General features: G+C 38.5%; 2 protein-coding genes across 6 annotated transcripts in view; one reads left to right on the top strand and one right to left on the bottom strand.

Moving 5' to 3' along the window:
- EEA1 (early endosome antigen 1) overlaps positions 1-13888 on the top strand; it is a 64408-nt gene extending 50520 nt beyond the window's left edge. For 4 of the 5 annotated variants that reach the window (XM_079304848.1, XM_079304847.1, XM_079304846.1 and 1 more), the window contains 7 exons: positions 4696-4881; positions 5333-5464; positions 7245-7430; positions 7737-7975; positions 9423-9543; positions 9891-9989; positions 11035-13888. In XM_079304848.1, the coding sequence (XP_079160974.1) occupies positions 4696-4881; positions 5333-5464; positions 7245-7430; positions 7737-7975; positions 9423-9543; positions 9891-9989; positions 11035-11157 (1086 nt within the window). In that variant the 3' untranslated portion in view covers positions 11158-13888. Of the gene's footprint in view, positions 1-4695; positions 4882-5332; positions 5465-7244; positions 7439-7736; positions 7976-9422; positions 9544-9890; positions 9990-11034 lie in introns of those variants that run through there. The other variant, XM_079304849.1, reaches the window with a different exon arrangement.
- Positions 13889-18399: 4511 nt separating this feature from the next.
- The window catches only part of PLEKHG7 (pleckstrin homology and RhoGEF domain containing G7), a 28790-nt gene continuing 23847 nt past the window's right edge, over positions 18400-23342 (bottom strand). The window contains exons 16-17 of the mRNA XM_079304135.1: positions 20056-20153; positions 18400-18562 (exon numbers count right to left, since the gene is read on the bottom strand). Of these exons, the coding sequence (XP_079160261.1) occupies positions 18455-18562; positions 20056-20153 (206 nt within the window). The 3' untranslated portion in view covers positions 18400-18454. The remainder of the gene's footprint in view (positions 18563-20055; positions 20154-23342) is intronic.

Raw genomic sequence — 23342 nt, 5'->3', positions numbered from 1 at the left:
ATTCATTAAATAATTATTTTTAATGTTACTTTTTCTTGTTATATACTGTAGCTTTCAACTAATTTAAATAGCATAGCTAATTAGGGCAAGGTCTGCCAGCATGTGAGTAACTGCTATCTTCCAGATGATTTAACTAGGATATTCCTGGCTGATGGTAGATGTTGCCAGATGTCAAACAAATAAAAACATTAGGCTTATGGACCTACCTGAAATCCAAGTGCCAGAATTTAGTCCTTAAGTTTTTGCTATTCCTAAACTGAAGTTATCTGATTTTGTGTTAGTGTGTAGTGCCTTCAAAGAGATGTTGCTGGGAGTTGAGCCAGCCAGCAAAGGTGTTTTTCAGTCATTTTGTGTCAGTACTAAGCCAATGCTTCACAGTTCCAGGACATACTGTGCCACTGAGACTGAACTCCAGGTTCAGGTTATTTTAAGAAACAGAAAAATACCTCCTATACATATAGGCCACTGCAGTTTTATTAGACCTACTCCTCTGTAGTATTAAATTACCTGCCATGTTTCCCTGCAGGTTACTGAAGCTTTACTTTCAGTGCACCATGGTTGAATTGCTGCATTAAATTGTGGAGAGCTTCTGCATGATTAACCAGCAGTGGTGGTTTAAGCATATTCTTTCTTTCAGTTTGTTCATATTGCACATGTACATCTGTAAGTTTATTTCCTGCAATGCATTTAAATCACTATTTGGTAGTGGAGTGGCTTGTAGAATCATTGGATGTGTTCATGAAATTGGGGGATTTTTTGGTATAGTTTTTTTTTTTTGAAGTATCACTTGTTGCAAAATAGCTGTAAGTATTGTTGTTAAAGCAGTTTGATGACCTCTAGTTCTGGCAAGTATGAGCTAGGACAGTAAGTATCTCACATGTGTTGAGACCTGATGGGCATGGTAGCAAGAGAGAGGCAGAGCTCTATGCACAAAGGTAAAATAAGGTGATGGCAATGGGGTAAACAAGATTTTTAAGGTGAGCAGTCAGGTAACTTTATTAATGATAAGTTTCTGTGGAGCCTAGAGAGCCTGAAAAAATTGACATCCTAAGTACTGAAGTGGTGTAGCAATTTGGAAGCTATTTGCTTGATTTAAAATTTTTGTAAAAAACATATTAATTAGGATTAATGAGGTCTGATTAATGCCATTTTTGAATTTTTTTTTTTTTTTTCTGGAAGAGGGAAAAGGTGGGGGGCTTAACTTTAATCATGGCTGTGCTACCTCAGATTATTAAACTAAAGCAGTGATAACTTGTCCTAGAAGACCACAAAAGGAAAATAAAACACATTCAGATAGCCTCAGAGTGCAATGTTAGTCTTGAGAGATGAATATCAAAATACCACTGAAGGCAGAAGAACTTTATAGTAGAATATCATAGCCTATTCAAAATCTGTTGTCTGCATGATGTTTTGCCTTGGGCAAGTTACTTTTAAAAAGTAGCTCATTTGAGCCAGAGCTGTGTGTTTTGACTGAAGTTTGGAACCAAAGCTGATGGGCAGGCTGAGCTTTAGATTGCCCTTAATCTTCTTAGTAGGCAGTGGTAGAAGTTTTTAAAACTTGTCTATGTAGAGTCAGTGTTTCAGTGCAGGATTTTCAGCAGAGATACGAACTCCCTGCAGAGCTGTGTTGGGTCAGCAGTGTCAGGAGCCCAGCATTGCCCAGAACAGGCATGGCCAGACCCTATCGTGACATGCCAGCAGTGCTGGATTGCAAAGGGAAAACTCGAACATCCTCGGGTGCTGCGGCACCGTGCTGCTGGCGGGCCGAGGTTCCAGGATGGGGATGGAGCACGGAAGGCTGGTGGTGTGGTGCCTGGGATGGGCTGATGCTGGGAGGGACGGCAGAGGCGGGCCGTGCCCAGAGCACCATCTGCTGGCATCTCTCGGGACATGGCTGCTGGAGGCGGAGTGCGCCCGGGAAGGGAGGCAGCGCTGGGCAGCCGAGCCGTGCGGCTGAGCCTGCCCGGGACACCCGAGCAGCGCTGCAATCGAAAACCACCACTGGGAATGGAGTTACAATTTTATGGGTACTATTTGCTGCAAATTTACTTGGCTTTAAAAATGTCTCTAACTTTTATACACGATTTTGTCTTTGTGGCTGGAAAAAGAAATAGGGTAGGAGTTGAATTCTTGTTAAAGCTGTGATTTTTGATAAAAAAGGGATATATATAATTTTAAAAATATCGCTAAATAATTTTTTGTATATACACACACATATTTATACAAATATCTATCTGTGTGTGTGTATATTCGCACTTCTTTTTGTGTGTGAAAAAGGCATTTTTTATATAGAAGAGTTAATAAAAATGTACAAACTGTTATTTTTGCCTTGATTTTGACTTAGTGTGAGAGTACTTTTTGTGAATATGATCTCTTGAACTCTGCCAAGTATTCTTGAGTTTTGGCATTTGTGCTTTTTGTAGTCAGTCCTGGTTTCTTCTGTGTTTTCAAAAGAATGTTTCTTTGTCTCCAGTGTTGACATTGCTGTCAGCATATATTCAGTGAATGTTTTGGAACAAAAATCATACTTGCCAGACCTCAGTAAGTCAGGAGCCTAAGTTGCATACAGTTAGTCAAACTCTTTTTCTTAGGGAGTGAAGAGAGATCAGGTTAGCCTCTGAATAATTTAATGTTGATCCTTGTGGACTGGAATCAGGGAGCACACAGACTCAAGTGCTTGCTTGTGCACTTCATGCAGGTAGAATGAAGCTAGGTCCTACCACCCTGCTAGGACCAGTTGTGATGCTCCTGCTATGACTTGCACTGGCACAGCCTAAGCTGTAGTGAAAAAAATTGTAATTTTTCAATATTTTTATTTTTTTAAACTATGTACCAGTCAACCTAGCAATCTCTTTATTTCCACAAGTAAGTATTGATTGACCTCTTTTGTTCTGTACCTGTTCCTTTCTCAGCCTTGGTACAGACACAGTGAGATAACCTGTACAGTGTGGGCACTTTGAGGCATGGGTTGAGAGAAAAGTACCCACTGTGTGTGGGTGTCACTATCCACTTCATCAAATTTCATCATCTGGTGCTACCAAATTTGATGTAACCACATTTCCTCTACTGGAAACAAATTTGAATAAAAGCTCTGGCTTTACCATGTTTCTTTCTCAAACTTCAGAGACTGTTGGGTTTTCCTGTGAAGATGTTACATGATGATTCTAGACTTCCTATAATTCCTCAGTGTTAGGAAAATTTGGTATTCCTCTGCACACAGTGGAACAGAGGGAGATAATTTTGGTTTCTGAAATACCCATCCTATTGAAACATCAAACTATAAAAGTGTCTCCTATTTTTTTACAAAAATTCTGAGTCAACACCTTTCAAAGTATTAAGTAGTAAACTCTAATATCTCAGAAAGCAAGTAAAGTAATTTGTCTGAAAATTAATTTTAAAAGCTGGTGTGAGCTTTTTAAGAGCCATGGGGGGTTGTTGAAACTGCTGTTGAATCAGCAGTGTTCCATCACTGCTGTTTCAAATTAAGTCTGACTCTACAAGCAAAATACTTTAGATATTACAAAGGAGGGTCATGAGGCATCAGCAATGAATTAGCTTTTAAATCAACATGGGAGTGACTAAAGCATATGCATTATTGAATGAAGTGAAAATTCTGCTTATAGTTCCTTTTAAAACCACTAACCTTCAACAAGAGGTTTGATTAATATTTAAGCAAGAACTTGAAAAATAATTGAGTTTGTCTTGAAAGAATTTAAATTCTTACTGCTGCACTGAAGGCTATAAACCTATTACTAATAATAAATATCAGCTCACTCTCTGTATCATAGCATCAAAAATTTCCATAAAATACCAGTATTTTGGAGAAATGGAGTATGAGTTTGCTTGGTTGTTTTTTTCTTGTTGGTTTCAAGTGGAACTAGTCTTTATCTAGGCTAGAAAGTTTAAAAAAACCTTTAGAATATTAACTTTAAAAGACTTCCAAAGTTTAACTTGACTGTGACCCAACAGAATGAGCTTTGGCTTTGGGTGCAAGTTTTGGATTGTTTCTTGGGATTTTGTGACCTGTTTCAGAGAGATAAATCAAAGTTATTTTTCTAGCTAGTGGTGAGAATTAGAAGCAAATAAAGTATCACCTGTGGATTTTGAATGAAAGCTTAAACTTAATGTTTACAATGCTTATCTAGCAGAAACTGTGAAACATTTTATCCTGATATTAGCTTTTTATTTTATACATTTCACTTCGGAATTTTATAAAAATTTACAGCTGTCCTAGCACTAATTTTATTAAGTCATTGATAAAAAATAGCATTTAATGATTTTTGAAATCTTCAAAGTATAGCTTTACTGTTTGTTAAGTAGCAGCTGTCTAGAGTTATAGAACAGTTTTGCCTAAATGATGAAATGACTTTGTGAGAGCAAATTCAAGTGTATTCTTTTTGTCGGTAATCTTTTGTTCTCTGCCCTTCTGCATGTTTTCACCCTTTGTCTGGGTGAGGATGTAAGCTGGAATAGGTACAGTAAGGTTTTTTTCCTGGAAATGAGGCTGACATAGTTTCTTTTTACTTAGGGTAACCTTGTAAATGAGAAGTTTCTGTAATTGTGCTCTGTCAACATTTGAAGCTAAATGTTGCATTCTAGGTAGCAATTTTTCTACTTGGAAAATGTTTAAGTGGCTTTTTAGTATCTGAAACTTTTATACTGACAGATAACTTGCAGAACTCTTTTTGTAATTAGTCCACAGAAGAAAAACTTGCTCTAGCTCAAGAAGAATTAGTTTCCAGCAGGAATCGAATAGCTAGCAGTAATCAACAGATTCAGGAACTGAAGAAAGCTAAGTCTACACTGGAGCAAGATGCATCAAAGAAAGAACAGCAGCTGGGTGAGAAGACCAAAATGCTACAAGATCTTCAGAATGACAGGGTAAATGCCTCTGCCTTTTGAAATGCCTCTCCTCTCTAAACAGGAGATTTCACATCCACCCCATGCAGGCACCCTTTATTATTTTCTATTCTGTCCCTAATTTGAGAGCATTACATCGTTGTAGTGCATAACAGTGGCAGTTTTACTGAGCCTCTGCTGAAAAGACTTAAAAAAGAGACAGTTGTAGTGAATTTGGTTCAGAGTATGCTGTTAAATTTGTTCTCAACAGCTTTGTGGCTAGACAGGTGGGAAAACATTAGTTTTAAATCTAAAACTGCAATTATGCTGCTAGTTGCATTATAAACCGTGGATAGATATATGGCAGTTGTTTCCCTATAACTAAAAAGCCACCAAGTTGTTTTTGGACCCTGGATGTTTTTTGATTGGTTGGGTTTTTTATTTTGTGAACTTGGAAGAGGTATCTTTTCTAGCACTTCTATTTCTCTTCAAGATTTTGAAAGAAAAAGATTTGGCTAATGAAAAACATAAAACAGCAGAACTCCAGGAAATAAGGAGTAGACTTGAAAAGGAAAGTGCCAAGCTGGGTGAAGATCTTAGATCCTGCAAGCAAGAATTTGAGAAGGTACAGTGAGACAAACTAATTTTTTTTTCTTCTTGTATTTGCTTATCTGATGAGAAATATGTGCCTACTCAGTAGATGTTATCTGGAATGGCTTTGCAAAGATGGTTATTAGTATTACTAGGTAAGGGAATCAAAGCCCAGAATTTATTGAGCTTCTTCAGCAATGATGTCTTGGTTAGTGGTGATCCTTAAGCACCAGGGCCTGGTGAGCCAGGTGGGCTGCATAACTTGTTTTAGCTTCAGGGTGGGTTGTGTGTCCTGGCTTTTCTTCAGTTCTGCTCTAAATTCACTCTTCATACCCTGCTTGACTATTCTGAAATGAAAAGCTGTCCCAAAAAGGCACAATGGTGAAGTTTTCCAGATATTCTAAGCACATCTGGGACTTCTCAAAGATGCATGGTAGAGTTGAAACTCCCATAGCGTTTCTTAAAATGTCTTAAAAAGTCACTGTTGGGGAAGCCTCGTAAATGGCAAATGTCAAGAGCCTCATAAAAGACAAACTGTCTTCAAAATCATAACAATCAGTTGAGCTCTCTAAAGGGTAAAAGTTGGGAGGCTTTAATGAAATAATTGTAGTCTTCAGTAAAACTTGTTTCTTGTCACACTCTACATATTCTGTTTTTTGGTCTCTATAAAAACTAACATTCCTAAAAGGCTGCAGTTTGTATTTTCCATAATGTGCTATTAACAGTTATATTTGCATCTGTTAAGCACACTTAGTTTAAATTGTTGCACAAGTATAAATACAGGTACAATTCCCTATACACTAATAAAAAGAAAATAACATGGTAACTTATGATCTTCAGATGCTCTTTTGTTCTCCATTATTTGGCAAGTGGTCTGTAATTTTTAGGTATAAGTCTGTACTTTTTTTCTCTTGAGCACTTTGTGCTTAGGGAAAGGTATTCTAATTCTTGTTGTTCCTAAAATCTGTACTCTAAAGAATAAAGTTCATAAAGATGTAAAATGTGTGTGCACCATTATCAGCTTAATAGTAATTTCTTCATCTCCCTACAAACAATCAGACTGAAAGTCTGCTAAAGACTTAAATTCTGTTTCCCATCTCTTAGCAAGGAATGGAAGTATATATATCTGTAGGGCATCCTCTTGTTCTGAGGATATGTTCTTTTCACTGTCCTTGGTTTGGTTTTACTTCGCATTGTGAATTTTGATTTATGGAAAATGGTCCACCCCTGTTTGTCTGTTAGTACCTTTGTACTTGGTGTAATTTTAAGGAAGATGATTTCTATAAATTAAACTAACTATTCTACTTGAGTTCAGTTACTGAAGAACAAGTAAAGCCATTACTTGTATCATCCTACTTGCTTAAAACAGTGTAATTTTTTATGCATTAAAGACTAATAGAAACAAAATTTCTTCCATCAGCATTCAATTTTACATTGTCATTACGAAGTTTTAACCTCATTATTGCAACCACAGAACAATGTGTAGTAGATTTTAGAACAGTACCTAGAAAATGACAATGGATGCATCTTTTCAAGGAATGGTAGAAAACAATTCAATAGATCTTCCTCTCTACTTTAGCAGAAACGTGCATTAAAATTATGTTTAAAATTGAATGTTGGTTATAATATAAGTTTAAAAACTTTGATCATGAAAATCACAGATACTTTGCTCTATAAAATTATCCTTTATTCTAGTGATAAAACTAAAAAATTATTGCTGTCCTCTCCTAGGAAAGGATTACAGTGTTTTTGAATTTAAATCCATTTACACTTTCAGTGTTGCTATTTTAACTTTGAACCCCGTATCCTAACAGGAGGTGACAAATCTCAAGGATGCAAATCAGCTATTGATTCAACAGAAATTAGAACTGCAGGGCAAAATAGATAATGCCAATTCAAGTCTGGAACAGGAGAAACAAAAACATCAAGCTGTCAAAGATCAGTTGAAAAAGAGAGAAGAGGAGCTGAAGAAAGAATGTGCTGAAATTGAAGCCAAGCTGGTTAGTATGTTAGAGAAAATGAGACTGCTGTTTTGTGAACATGCCTTTGCATTCTTCCAGGGACAGAAAAGAAGCAATGGGTTGACTTTAGTTTCACTTTACGTGAGTTTTAAAATGACAAGAACAAAAATCTTTGAGGCATTTAATGTTATAGGAAAATTCAGTGAGGTGACAGCCTTGTCTGCTAGAGTATGTTGATTAAAAGTAGTTATTCTACTACAGTAAAATTCTTTGCCACTGTTAAATTTAGGGAATAGGGAAAGAATGCTTGGAGGCTTGTTTTTAATTTTTCCATTGTTTTTATAGCACACAGAGAAAAAAGACAAAGAAGAAGAAAAACGGAAACATGAGGAAAAGGAGACCAAGCTCACCATGCAGGTCACAGCCCTGAATGAAAACCTGGCAACCATGAAGAAAGAGTGGCAAAGCAGTCAAAGACGAGTGAGTGAGCTGGAGAAACAGACAGATGATTTACGTGGAGACAATGCTGTCTTGGAAGCAACAGTCCAGAATAATCAGGATGAGAGGAGAGCATTGCTGGAGAGGTAAGCTGTGGTGATGATGATGATGTGGAAGTGTAGCTTGAGAAATTAAGTGAACTGAGAATGAAAATTTGTTTGAGTTGATCTGGGATTATGTATTCATGCTTTATTTAAGTCTGCATTTGTTCTTAGTGCCTGGGCTGTGGGTAAAGTTTCAAGAGTGCAACCTTCTGTCATCCCTACCAAAGCGCAGCAAGAGGTTTTGGGAACCAACTGTGCTCTTTGTGATCATTCTGTAGAAAATAAGGCAGGCTTATCAGGATCTTTACTTATCACCAATCCACAGCTCTGTGCTTGCTCACAAAGACTGATGTCCGTCTGTAAGAGCCTTCTAAATCCACTGATTCAGATTTAAATTCTCTGAGATTTCTGATATATGGGCTGTGGCTTCTCCTCTGTTGTGTCAACCTTGTGAGGCCTGGCAAAGAGAACTTTTCTTACCTGAGCTAACTGTCCTCCATCACTCTGATGCTCCCATGCCTTCATTCAGTTTGAATACATGCCCTAGTCATCCAGAAGCCTGGAAGAGACCACTTAAGTAACATAGAATTTGCATAGGAACTCCTAGGTGTGCCCACTACTAGTGTTAGGAGACTGAGTGTGTAATTGGATTAGATAGACTAAAGTTCACAAAAATTCCTCCTGAAAACCTGCAGTCTTATTTTCTCCAGTCCTGCTGTTTCTATGATATATTTAAGTCTTAGGTAAGCAGAGTGCTTTTCCTTCAGGCAGCAGGAGTCCTTGCAAGGCAGCGGGAGCTACCTGAATACAGTGATTTCCAGGGCAGAAGAAACATCTGTAAGACAGCAAGCTTTCTTTGCCCTTATTTCCTGACATATTTGAAGGCAGAGGAAAAAAATTTTGTTGGTACTCTCAAGCTTGGTGATTTGACTTTTGAGCAGTAGACCTTGGAAAAAGGATGGGATCAATTCAAGTGAGATCCTCTTTCTTTGGCAACCCCTTGCTGTACTGTGTTGAACACATCCAGTAGCTGTTTACTTAGCTTGGCAGAAAAAAACCCCTTTTGAAATTTGCCTTTGAGCAGCTAAGTGAATTTCAGCTGGTGGGAGGTGGCCTTGATAGAAGAAAAAGGTTTCTTTTCTGCCTGACCTGATCTGCAGCAACTGATTTGCAAGAGTGTCCTGTTGCACAAGGCTGTTTATCAGGGCTTGCTGTTGAGGGATTGCATTCAGCACTGTCCCTGGTTTGGGGTAAACTACAGGTATTGATAAGCTGCAGATACCTAGGAGCAATGCCAGTATAATCTTTAACTGATTGTTACAGCAGAATGTTTTCCTAGTTAAGTAAGGCATCCAAGAACTTTTCAGAGCAAGGATTTTTTTGGCTAGATTTTATGTGGCTAACTTCTCAGTCTGACAACCAGCCCAAAGGACACACAGTGTACATTTTCTTAAATGCTTTGAGCTGACTGTTTATTATTTTACCTCAGGTGTATAAAAAGTGAGGGAGAAATTGAAAAACTTCAAGCCAAACTTGTAGAAATGAAGAAAAAGCTGGACAATACAACTGCTGCAATGCAGGAACTTGGTCGAGAAAACCAATCATTGCAGGTATAATTTGATTTGAAGCTATTAAACCTGTTGATTCTCTGTTTGGAACCTTAGGAGAATTTAAAATTTGTGTCAGATTGGTGGCAGGTTGCCTTTCTAGAGTAAATTAGCTGTTATATTTGTGGTGTGTGAGGGCCATACTTCTGTCTGTGTGTTATTAAATCTGCTTATAGTTTTGAAGCTTGGAAGATTTTCCCTCTGAACAAACATAAGCCTTGTGTACCATGGCAAAATCGGTGCTTTTATTTTGCAATGGGTAGTATGTGCTGTGGAAATAGAGAATGTTAGAAGCAATTAGACATGCATTTTCTAAAAAGCCTGATGCTTTTTTTATGTCTTCTGTATAGATCAAACACACACAAGCTCTCAACAGGAAGTGGGCAGAAGACAATGAGGTACAGAATTGTATGGCCTGTGGAAAAGGCTTTTCGGTGACAGTAAGAAGGGTAGGTATCTGTCTATGGGGATTTTCTGTTTTTATTGTTTTCAAACTCTTAGATAGGATACAGACTTCAGAAAATGGTCTGGGTAGTGCTGTGATTCTCAAGACATCTCAGACAGTTATTGTTTGAAGTGCCTTTCCTTATTAAAAATAAGGGCTGTGGAGTTTATTCATGATTCTTTTTCCATTTTAACAGCACCAATTTATAAACAGTATTTAAATGCTTCAATCCCCTAAGCGAGCAGGCAAAATTACACTGCTATAAGCATATTTACAGAAAGGGTATTTATAACCAATCTGAAATAGATTTATGGGTATAAAAGGAATGTAAATTGGTTGAAATCAGGTATGTGTGAAAATATGAGGCATGACTATGACCTGGTGCTTTGTGACTGTGCATTTGTAAACATGGAACAGAAGAAACAACTGGATGTGTTTTAGGTCTGTAGTCAGACCTTGCTTGAAAAACTGCTGTGGTCAGCTAAGATGGTAGCATCAATTGGCAGGGTCTGCCCTTCATCCACAGATGAGCACCCCTCCAACAAGTGACTTAGGAATGAAGTAGATGAGGGACATTCGTGAGGTTAGTTTTTGCAGAGCTTCCTGATACAGTCTTAGGTGACTTCCCCTGGCCTGCACTATTCTGGTGATGTTTTTTGGGTAGTCTTTGAAGAAAGGCTGCTGGATCCTTTGATTCAAGGATACTTCTCAATGTGAAAGCAGGTAATTACATATAAGAATGTCTTTCATGTGATTGGAAAAAGTCCAAGAGAACAAATTCAAGAGGAGGATGAACTTAACCATCTATTTTCTGAAACTGGTATTTCTCTTTACTCAGTGAAGCACTTCTGAATCTTTTACTCATATACCCTTTAGAAAGCATTTACTCAAATAATCTTCTCTATGCTATGCAATTGCCAATTGAAAATTAAGACTAATTTTTGAAACATGAGAGTTGATTTGGCTGAGAGTTGCCATGATAGTGGTCTCTATTAGTGATCACTGCTCTGCCACAGATGTTTAGCATGTATGTTTCTTCTCTTTTGCAGCATCACTGTAGACAGTGTGGAAATATCTTTTGTGCTGAGTGCTCAGCAAAGAATGCCTTAACTCCTTCTTCCAAGAAGCCTGTCCGAGTCTGTGATACTTGCTTTAATGACTTGCAAGGATAACTGGCTATCGTGAGTGACAAAGAAATGCTACACTAAAATTTACTATTTCTGTTGATGCACTTCATTCTGCACTCAGACTATTATTCAGTTTGGACAATGATTGTAACACTTGGCAAAAATCTAGTATATTTTAAAATGTTTATTGATACCAAGCAAAACTATTGTATTTTTTGTGAGACATGGGCTCAGATCATCAATAGCTTACTGACATTAATCATGGAAAGAGCTTCTATGTCTAGATTAGAAATATCCAGTTATTTGTAAATAAAGTTTAAACAGAGGAGTAACAATGTATTTTTTTATCTTTTATTTTTTTGTTCAAGAGAAACAGCATTTATGTGATATTGAAGTTTATTCTTGTTTCCTTCAAAGAAAAAGGAAGATGCTAAAACTTGTGAGGATTTTATGTATCAAATGTTGCTGTAAAAACAACTAATTGTTGCATTTGATTGCATATCTGATGGTCTTTTAACCTCCTGTGATTTTGTTTTTTCCCTATCTCTCTGATTCTTGCATTTTTCTCTCTAAAGTTTGAACTCCACAATGAGGATAATGGCTGGATTCAACTTCAACTCAGTTTTATTTGCCCACTTGTAAATCAGTAATATCATCATCCAAATCCTTATCCAGTACAGCCCTTGGGTGCTAGAACATCTTTCTACATACTACATTGCAGAGCTGGTGTGCGAGTGCATCTGTCTCTGAGAGAGTATGTGTGAACAAATGATGAGGCAAAATTTTTCTGGCATTGTAGCAATATTATATGATATATTACAGTATTTCATCCCATGGTGATTGATTTCACTTTTACAAATTTGGTTGACATATTTTAATATTCAAGAAATCCTTACATGTGGGTTTTAAAAAGCAAACCAACAATGCTGGTAAAAGCCTGTAGCACATCTCTGTCCCTGCCCATACTCTGGAAGCACTGAGAGATCACTGTAGTTCTAAGAGACATCCAGACCTTCCAAGCCAGCTATCCAACTAAGAAAATATATTTTTTGAGACAACTTTAGTTTTTCTGGCCTTTTCTTCTATGCCTTCCCCACCCTTTTGGTGAAAGAAGCTGAACTCCTGCTATGCCTAACAAACCCCACTTTTCCATGACTCCATCTGACCCCCATTACCATGGGCTCTTAAGTGTTATGCTAATTATGTGATTTAGTCTGCTTAGAATGGAAAACTGGCTTTGTTATAAGCCAAACAGCTCCAACTAAGAGGCCAATATATATGACTAGAAGTATTTATTCATGTTTTCTGTACTGGGAACAGAAGTTTCTTGTAGAGTTTGTGTAGGCTCCAGACTTCTTTTTTCTTGTAATTTTGTATGAACCTCTTCATTTTTGCTTACTTGTCTCTAACTTTTCTTCCCTTTGTATCTGGTATTTCAAAACCATTAAGATTATTTCTTCTAAGCAGGGGTTGTGCCTTCCAATATTTAGGAATTTTTTGTCTTAAATACCCTAATAAATTCTCCACCCCTCAAGTGTTTCAGTATCTTACCAAATTTTGCCAGCTGTTGAGAGAAAAAGGTTTTGTCCTGAACTCCTCTACTTCTTTCCTGAGGCAAGGAATCAAATTCTGTCACAATGATGGTAGCTTAATCATCATTAGGAAGATTTGTTTGCTTTTATCTAGTTACAGCTATATATGTGAATGAAGAAGTGTCTCCTTTATTAAAAACGTTTTGTCTTGATTGACTGTCAAGTGAAGAAACTTCAACCCTCTACTCCAGAAGAAGTGATCTATGTTTCATATACCCTTTTAACTTACCCAGCAAGTTCTACATTTGCACTGTCAAGGACCTTTCTTAAAATTCAGTTCTTATTTCCCAAAAGCCAACTGATGTAACTTGTTCTTGTCACTGTAACAGGGTTTGGGTTACAACTGTGGTTCATACAAAACACTGACCTGCTTTTCTGGTTTGAACTTGGGAGTTGCTTGGTCAAAAAAAAATGTGCTACAACAATTCCATATGAACAGAACCTCTGGACTCCTGGTTTCTCCTCATCAGTGTAACTGTTTGGCATAAGAATCTTTTGAATAGAAAATATGAACAGAATCTCTGCCTCTGGGAATTTTTTTTTCTATTTATTTGTTTACTGAGAGAAACCAGAAAAATTGCTTTAGAGTCTTTCTTTGTCTGACTTTAGAAATGTGGGAAAAGTAGAGATGGGACAGTCATACTCCAGCCTAGATGCATTCTGCCCTTTTGTGTAACACACAAGAGCCTTGTAGAGTTCTTAGGGTGAAGGACAGTCACATGGAACAGGAGGGATTTTTAGAGGGAAGGGAGAAACTTCCCACAGCTGCCTGAGATCAAAACACGAGGCAGAGAAAGATGGAGATCTTTCAGGGGAGCTAGGAAAGTGGTTAGAGGATTCAGTTGTGTTTAGGTGTTTTGCTTTTGATTGGGAATGTGTGGAAGCTCAGGGGAGACTTCTGAAGTGGTAGAAGCTCTGGAAGGGTTGTTCTTAATTCAGCCTTTTGGGATGCCATCGTGTGAAGACAAGCAGAGTTACCTTTATCAGCAGGCTCTGAAGCAGCAGTTGACTGCAGATCACACCTTGGTTGTGCAGCTCTTAAGCTTCAGGGGCAAAACCAGCATGATTTTTGAAAACTGCTTTTTGCAGGCCAGTTTATATAACCAGCTTTTTGAGGGGATGGAAATGCTGTTTGAAGACACATTTGTAGAAAAAAGGATTGATAAAATCTCGATGAATAGTGGGGTAGAAACTTTCATGCTTGAGCTTTGATTCTGCAGCAATAGGTCATCATTTCTACAGCTTTCCACTGGAGTGAATTTATGGCTCCATTGCTGAGTCTTAGGCTCTTTCTTTTGTACTTGTAGTTCTTAGTGCTGATCTGAATTTGTGGACAAGTTGATGGTATACTGACTCTATAAAACTTGGCTTCACTGTCAGGTTGGAAGCTGTATTCAAGCTCAAGAAAATATGCCATAATAAGGGAAACTGGAAGGTGTAATGCTGTGTATTTACAAATATGCTTGCAGAGTCTGACTGTTTTGATCAGCATGTTTCAGTAGGAATGTGGGCTTTTTGTTCCACTGCCTTAAAATCTTAACTAACAGGAAAATCAAGTAAAAAACCTGGTGGCTTTTACCACAGTAAAATGAAGGATTCCAGGCAAAACAGTTTAATTCAATGATTTTTCAGACTGCAGACAAAGGAACAGATGGGGAAACTAATAAAATGGCAGAAGAGACTGAGTCTTGGAACTGGAGGATGTACAGTGATGTGTTTTTACAGTCCCTAGCAATAGGCAGATTCACTGAGGAGTAGCCATTATATAGGAAGAGGAGAAAATAATGGCAAAACCAGCACTCAAACCAGTAGGTTTGTGAGATCCTCAGGCAGCCTTTGGGTATTAGTTATTACTATGGCATCAGGGATGGGACAGTGAAGTGTGGGCTTTGTTTTTGAAACTATCCCATCTGCAGGATACTCCATCCACATTCAGAGTTACTGTGAGAGCAGAATGTGAGAAACCAGCTGCTTCATGGGCAGAGACAAGCTATGGAAGCTTTTGTAAATGTGTAAAGGACAGTCTTACTAAGGGTGGGGAGAGCTTCTTTTAACTTCCTGGAGACAACACCTCTCTTCCCAGTCAAAGACCCACAGTCCCTTGCATTTTTGCCCCATAAATGCCAAATCCAGCTGTTCCACTCTGGCCTCATGTGAGCAGTACGTCATACTGGAGACAGGTAGCATTGCAGAGGTCAGTGACAGGCTTTTGATCTTAGCTGGCTCTGCTTCCTTGTTGTTTATTTCTTCTCCCCATGTACTCCCTAATGTAATCTTCCCCCTTCTGCAAAAGTCGAATGAGGAGGATAAAAGTAATGAGTCACAGTAGGAAAAGTTGCTGTCTGGAGATGAAGAGACAAAAGGAATTTTCTGCTGCAGCTTCCAACAGAGGCAAGAGGTTTAGTAGGATCTCATTTTTCAGCTGGCTTCACTGTCTGGCACAAGAGTTCAAATGAAATGAGGTTGAAATGTGGGTTTTTGCCTCTGTTTTTGGAAGGTGTCAAGTAACCAAGTTGCCATGGAGTGTGGAGCACAAGGTACACAAGAATGATGAGTAACTACTTTTGTTGGCTTTGGGACCATTAGGATTGTTTGTGAATCCTCACTGGAAAAGCATTCTTATTAATGAAGAAAGAAGGGATTTGGGAGCAGAAGCATGAAGTAACCTCTCTGTGTTTGTATTACAGGAGCCAGAACAATTGAGCTTCTCATGCTAAATATAAGAGAAGTGACATTCATAAAGGTACCTGCAAAACTCAGTTGCTTTTCTGGATTGTTAAATATCAGTTAACCATGAAGTAGGAACAAATGCTTACAAAACTTAAAAAAAAATTATGGCCAGTACTCAGTGATGGACAGAAAAATGCTGGAGCTGAAGTTCAAATAGAATCTAAACTATGCCAAGAAGAGTGATATAATGATTTGAGCATGTTGAAACTGATAAATTACTCTTCCAGGTACCACCCCTTCTGCTCTCATATTCTCAGAGAACTAGGAAGCAACACTGTCATTTGCACTGTGCACTTTTTGCTGTCTAAGAGAATCCAGAGTAAGTGGAATGGCATCATGTGCATTGCATGTGTTAGCTGTAGTCATTGGACAGCAGATTTATAATCAGCTGGATTTTTCACTGTATACATTTGGCCCTAAGGAGAATTGCACTCACAGTTCCTTTGACCAAAAAACAAAATCGCCATCTGAGAGCACATATAACAAACCATGTTAATCACATGTCTTTGTAGAATTTAATTTTATGATTATAAAATAAGAAAAAAACAATTTACATATTTGCAAGGATCTTACCAGTTGTCTATTTCTTTAATTTTGAAGTCTTGACCTCAGCATCCATTTTAGAATAAGTTTGAAATTATTGTCCAAACACAGCATCTCCAAAAGCACTAATTGATGTACTTTTTAAAACCAGCTATAATTGCATGTAAGCCCTGCCACAGAAATGTGGTTTCTGAGGTTTTTTTTCTGTTTCTTTTTAAAGGGACACTGAATAAAAAAATTTGTGTGTTTAGAGAAAACATTAGACACCACTCAAGTTCACAATAATGAAGAGTGTAGGTGCTAGGTAATGTATAAACTCTGCCTATTGTCTGTAGCTCTCCACATACTACCACTCACTCTGCAGTGGATAGAGAATTTAGAGATTGATGAAGCCCTGCTACCCCTTTGGATCAATGTTGTATGAAAGCAGGAGCCTGGAAGGCATATTTTCCCTCCCTCTGTGACTGAAACTTAACACTAAAACCAAATTTGTCTGTATTTCCTGCCTTTTTTTTTTTTTTGGTAAGGAGAGCTGGGAAAGGATGTTCATTGTTATGTATCAACAGGTCAGTGCTGGCAGGTCCAGGCTACTGCTGTTGGCTTTATGGCAAAGTCCTCCATTGTATCACGCTGGAGCTTCATTCCTGGCACAAAAGGGATGTTTGAAAGAATGTCTCACTAGGTTAGCAAATACCACAACTTTTTATAGTAGTATGTCCAAAATGCTGCTTGTATAGAAATGCTCACTTTTGTAAGAAAAGAAAAAAAGTCACAAAAATAAAGTCACACCCCTCGCTCCCCCATTTGATGCCATTTCACAAGATTTAATTTAAGCTACCTCTCAATGTGAAATTCAAACATTAGGTAAGTCTAATAAGGTTTTCTCACTGTTATGTAAAAGTTATAGTGAATGCCAAAATTGCAGAAGTTTATCACCAAAAAGGAAAAAAGTTAAGTATTTTTTTTATGTGTATTTGAAAATATTCAACAGTTTCAAGTTATTATAAATTCTCTTAAATTCTTTCAACTTCTGTAGTTTCAACCTTGCAAACACTAGCTGCTAGACAGGAAATCAATTATAACCACAAGCTTTCATAATTATGGTCTGCTGGGTAAAACCAATTTTGTATGGAGCTTTGTTGTTTGGTTTCAGATAGCCTCAGTCACCAAATGTACCATTCATTTGGTCGTGGTTTTTTTCTTCAGTACTCGAGATGTGAACCTGATGAATGGTGTTCTGTAATGGATGTGTGCCACAAATTACATGGTCTCATTTGCCTCTTTTCTGACTTTTAATGATCAGTTTATTATTGCAGATGTGAATATTGTTCATACAGCTTAATTTCTGTATAATTGTATAAAATATAAATGGAAGAAAATATAAGTTTTTACTTGGTATTTAGAAGTAATGTATTATAAAAGACTTATGTTGCAGTTTTACTTACAGAGTACTGTATTTCTAAACTGGATCATACCATCTTGGTAGGTGTAGATAGATTTTTTGCATGAGTCTGTTTTGGTTTTATTTCTTTTAAATTGATGTTTTATTCTCTTAAGTTCTATTTTCAGTGTTTGTGTTTACTACTTGTGATCATGTAGTTGTGCCTTACATTGTGAAAGAATTTAGTCCAGTGTCCACTGTAATTCTTAAACTTTGTGATCTGGAAGGTGGCTGTGGATTTGAATGGGAAGGTGACACCATGCATCAACGAGTTCTGTATAAATTATAATGAATTGTTGATGAAATGTCATTTTTGTTTTCTAATCTGTTAAAGGAATGGTTATTATTAATAATAATAATAAAAAAATTAGACCTTTCTAATAGACCAGGTTATGTCATTGAAAACTACCTTGCCACATTTCAGACAGCAAAGCTACCTTGAAATGATAGATACATAGTTTTACAAATGAACTGTAAGGAAGTAAGAGATCTAAGAACAAGCTAAATGTTCCTGTTTCTTAAGAGTTGCAGGGAGCTGCAACAAAGGCTTTCACATTCCTGAGGACAGGTAAGTGCATACATACATATACATATATACACATGCTCAGTATTAATGCAAAAACCAGCTTGTGATATTACAGGTTAGTGGGTAGAGACACACAAATATCAGAAGCTATGGCTGTACAATTCTAATTTACTGAAATTTATTAATACACTTTAAATACAATAACTTCTAAACTTCTCTGGTGGATGAGTTGTCCTTACAAAACAAGGGATTTTTTCCCTGTCATACTTTCTAGGAAAAGACAGGCTCTATTAAAACTTCCCTGGGTGGCAAGAGCCTTCCCTAGGTGAAGGAGAGGAGCATTTGGGAGCGATAGATTTGCTGCATGGCTCATTCCCCTCCTTCAGTTTATTCCCACATAGTGTGGTCTATGCACCATACTTTTGTCAAGCCAGAAATTCAGAGACCTAAGGCAATCTGAAAGAAATAACTATATTATCACCACAATAGTCTGGCTCTGTCAGGGCATTATCAAATTTCAGAGGATTCAACAGGGAAGCAGAAAGCAGTGCTTTTCTTGGTTTCATGTTGTGTGGTGTAATTGGAGATTGCTGTTTCTATCTGTGACATCCATGCTTTCTGTAACAAGAAAAAATATTTGTAAACCAAGACAACTTAAAAAATTTCCAGTAAGTTAGATGCATAAACATCCAGAGCCTTTAGTTTTGTTTAAGATCTCTTCAAGCTTGTGCTCATAATTGCTGAAGGAAACATGAATTATCCCACAACTGAGACCTTCCCAGTTGTTCAGACTGCTGGAATCTGTGTCTGGGGCCAGGCATTTCCAGTGAATATTTCCATTTTTGGTTGTCAGGTAGGATTTTAATGTTCTGCTTGTAATGGTGAAGTTTGTTGCAGGCTATTTCACCCCTTTCTTTGTAATGTTTGTTAATTAGCTTAATGCTGTCCCTGCAGTTTGGGTTTCTAATTTTTCTGATTAGGACAGCTCCAGTCCTGTCAGCCTCACAAGTTCTGTCCCCCTCCAAGATTTGCTTTGTGCTGCCAACTGAATTTCAGTTTCTGTTATCATGCTGACAGCATTCAGCATTCAGGTGTGTATTTGCTGTCTTCCAGGTATGAGGACAGGGGGTGATGGAGAGATAATTTCGAATATGTAACTTCCTTCTCTTTGCTAGTCCAGATGGTCTGGTCACAGAAGTTGTCTCTGAATTTCTATGATCAGACATTGGATTAATCCTAAAAGGATTTATCCTTTGGACTAAAACCTTTAAAGGGGCCCTTTCAACCCAAACTATTCTATGATTCTATGACATTGGCAAGATGGTAGCCCTGGTATGAAGGCAGTTTTGGAAGAGGAAGGTGATATTTCAGTAACAGCAGAAAGTAATGACTTCTTGAGTGAATAGCTATTCCAAATACCAGCCAGTAACTTGAAAATGGAAAGAATTCACTCAGTGCTTCTCTTAGAAGAAGTCTGCCACCATTTACTTGCAAGAATTAGTATTAGTGGTGGTGAAGGTTCTGTTCATTAGGTATTAGGGAAGGAAATTCAACTTACATAAGAAAGCAAAATACTGCAAAGTGCCTGACACACTTTCAGATGTTATACACAGTGCTGTTACTAGAAATGTGACATAGTGTGAAAATGAGGGGTAAATTTATATAACAGTGGAATTAATCACACCATCTGTTCAGTCTGAAATTGCAAAATGCATGTTGTGATTAGATGAACATGAAACAGTTTTCTGATCTGAGTACTACTCCATGTAGGGGGGGTTGTTTTGGTGTTGACTTCTCTGGAGGGGCTGACCATCTTCTGTGATACAAGAAATGGATCTTTTTTTTTTAGCAATCAGAATTGATAATGTTTTTAAACAAGTCTATGACCTGCTATCAACCCTGATAAAAAACTGGAACATGTTCAGCAGCAAAGATTGTATAACAAATATGTGAAGCAGAGCACTGGGGTGTTATTTTGTTTTCTTTTAGTTTTGGTCAAGTGTCACAACTGTAAGAGATTCTTATCACAGCATGACCACTTTTAGGCTGCCACCCTCCTTTAGGGAAAGCATAATTGTGTAATTAGAGAAGAAGAGAAAGATGTTACCTACCTTGGCAGTCTCTGTCTGAGCTTGTAGCAAGAAGACTGCTGTGCACTGCCGATACCTGTTCTCATGCTGAATTAGGAAAGCGTTCCGCAGGCTGAAGACTGGAAAAATGTAAAGGAGTGATGTAAATGCACCTCATACAACTGTCAGTCCAACTTTATGTCACATTGATTATGATTGAAGTAATGATTTATGTAAGCATCTTTTCTGATTTCTAAAAGGGTAATTGCACCCTCATAGGGTGAGTTAATTTTGTTGTGCAGGAATGTTTCTTATTTCAAAACATTTGCATTTGTTTTATTTTTAATTGTTTTATCATGGTGCAGCTAAGGTGCTTTTGAGTCTTCCTGAGGATCATTAAGAAATATTTCCCTTCAAAGTGGCCTAAATCATAACAGAAGTTAGAGAAAAAAATCAAAAATGAAAGAGAAAGGTCCAATTTTTATTTTATTTAAGTAAGTCCATATGATGGCTGGCACATGGGGAAGTGGCTGTACTCAGGCTGGTGCTGGCTTTGCATTCTCCCTGGGCATGTGCCTGACTGAGCTGGTGCTCCTGGGGGTGCCCTGGTTAGCTGCTGGCAGCCAGGCACGTTGCCTCTGTTTCCTGCCAGGCTTGTGTTCCTGAAGATGACTGTGAGCATCATGTAGTGCGTTTCTCTGCAAGGGGACAAAGTGACACATCTGGCGTAAAAGGGGGCTGAAATCACCTAGTGATTTTTCTAATCAGAAGGTATGTTGCTGCTTACAACCTTCAGAGCTGGGTTCCTGCTGTTTTACTTGCATATAAAGTTACATCTCTTGTACCAAGTCATGGTGTTTGCAAATGGTTCTGCTTTTAGGGTGCCTTCCTGGTTTATGAACACACCATTTTATCTTCTATCCCTTCACTAATGCATGGAAGGCTTTGGACAAGAATTACCCTACATAATTACCAGCTCCTGCCTGCTACCAAAAAGGTATTTCTAGGATATTGCAACATATATTTTTTCTAGTACTTGCATTGAGCTTTGTTTGTTTTCAAAGTGTTGTCAACCCTCAGCAAACAAATGGATGCAAAAGTGCTTGCTAGATCAAAAATCAGGATTTCATTTTTGATTAATGTGATGGATCACATGAACTTTCTGAGAACATGCTAACTAATCTTTTAGTGCTGCCAGTAATAAAAGTCTCTTTGACACTACAGATATATTGGCAACATTCCCCAAGGTCACACATTCCAGACAATATTAAATATTTTTTTTCTCCTGCAAAGGGCCATTTTCAGTTGACATTGGAATGTTTGCTTGTTGTTTTGCAAAGAATGGTGTGAATCTGAACTGCAGTATCCCTAGGGTAATTTTTCTCCCTGTTTTTATTGTAGCTCACCCCAAGGGGTCCTGCATTAGGACAGGGCTTCCAAGGTGCTGCTATAAGACAAGTGGGTAAGAGAGACTGCCATGGCTACAGCTGTAATAAAGCTGGTAAGAACATATGGGAAAGAGGTCAAGCAATGAGGCTGAGGTGCAGGGAAGGGTCATAACCAGTGGATAGAGCCTAGGCTAGAATGCAGAAAGCAGCTTTTTCTATTCTGATGATTGCAGCTGATAGACCCTGGTTAGGAATTGCTATGGGAAGTGCTGCCTTGGAAAAAAAAATATCCAAAAATATTATTTCCATCTCCATTATGGTTTTTATGGTAAATCTGTGCAAACTGAAGGGTGGCTGCAGTGTCTTCATCAGCACCCAGGAGCTGTTGGCCTTGCATTCAGCCCGGGCTTACACAGGATATGGGGCTGCCCTCCCCTCCACCCTGCAGGCAAGAGATGCATTTGCTCCATTTCTGCTGGTTTGGTAGGGGGGAATTACTGGGCAGGTAGACAGTGCTTGGAACATGTTTTTAAAAAAGACTATTACTATTTTGTGTTCATCCCCTTATCTTGTCTTTAGTAATTTGCCTTTTATTGCCTACCTTTATATCCTCTCAACATTCATGCTGAATGGGTGAATGTATTTCAAAGTTATCTTGAATTTTACAGACTCTAGGTTTATTTTCCATATTATTGCTTTCTCACAAAGCACTGTAGCTCCCTAAGCTTCTCCTTTCTGTATTTGGGATTAGGATGACCCTGGAGCCCAGAGATTTAGATTTCTTTTCATTCTCTTTGATGTAGGAAGCTCCTGTGATCTTGGCAGTGTTAGACTGAATCAATGAATCCTTAAGGCTGGAAAAGACTTCCAAAATCCAACCTTTGACTGAACTGCCCATGTCAGATAGACCAAGCATTAAGTGCCACCTGCAGTCATTTATTGAATGCTTCCAGTGGTGCTGACTCCACCACTTCCCTGGGTAGCCTGTTCCAATCCTTAACCATCCTTTCTGTGAAAGAATTCTGATGTCCAACCTGAACCTCTCCTGGTGCAGATTAAAGCCATTTCCTTTTGTCCCATCACTGGTTGCCTGGGAATAGAGGCCATCCCCCACTTGGCTACTGCCTCTTTTCAGGAGGTTGTAGGGAGTGATGATATCACCCTTTTTCTCCAGGCTAAACACCCCCAGATTCCTCAGCCACTCCTTTCTGAACTTACTCTTCAGACCCTTTCCTAGCTTCACTGCTCTTCTCTGGACACACTCTGGATTCTCAATCTCCTTTTTGTAGTGAGTGGCCCAGATCTGGACATGCTGTACTTGGCCTCACCAGTGCCAAGTACAGATACCTTCCCTAGTCCTGCTGGCCTCATTATTGCTCATACAATTGGGTTGCTTGCCCACCTGGGCACATGCTGGTTTGTGTTCAGCTGGCTGCCAACCAGCACCCCCAGGTCCTTTTCCTCTGAGCTGCTTTCAGCCACTCTTCCCCAAGCTCATAATGCTGCATGGTGGTGTTGTGACTGAAGTGCTGCACACAGAACTTTACCCTACTGGATTTCATGCAGTTGGCTTCAGCCCATCATGCAGTCTGTCTAGATCCTTCTGCAGAGCCTTCCTACCACCCAGTGGATCAACACTCCCCCCAAATTAATGCTATCTATGAACTGACTAAGGGATACCTCAGTCACCTCACCCAGGTCTTTTATAAAGGTGTTGAAGAGGACCAGCAGCAATACTGAGCCTTAGGGAACATCGCCAGTGACTGGCCACCAGCTGGATGTGGCACCATTCATCACCAAGGTGAGGTGTGTGAGGCCCTGCTGCATCAGTGCCTCAGACCAAGGGCAGGCCTGATGATTCATTCCTGATCCCCATCCCAAAATCTGATTTGGTGACTTCAGGAACCTTGTTTTGGCAGGGTAAGGCTCTCTGTGTCAGTC

The sequence above is a fragment of the Erithacus rubecula genome (genome assembly GCF_903797595.1).
Source record: "Erithacus rubecula genome assembly, chromosome: 4".
Lineage (NCBI taxonomy): Eukaryota > Metazoa > Chordata > Aves > Passeriformes > Muscicapidae > Erithacus > Erithacus rubecula.
Note: the sequence above shows the minus strand (reverse complement) of the source record. Positions and strands in the feature narration are given on the sequence as shown.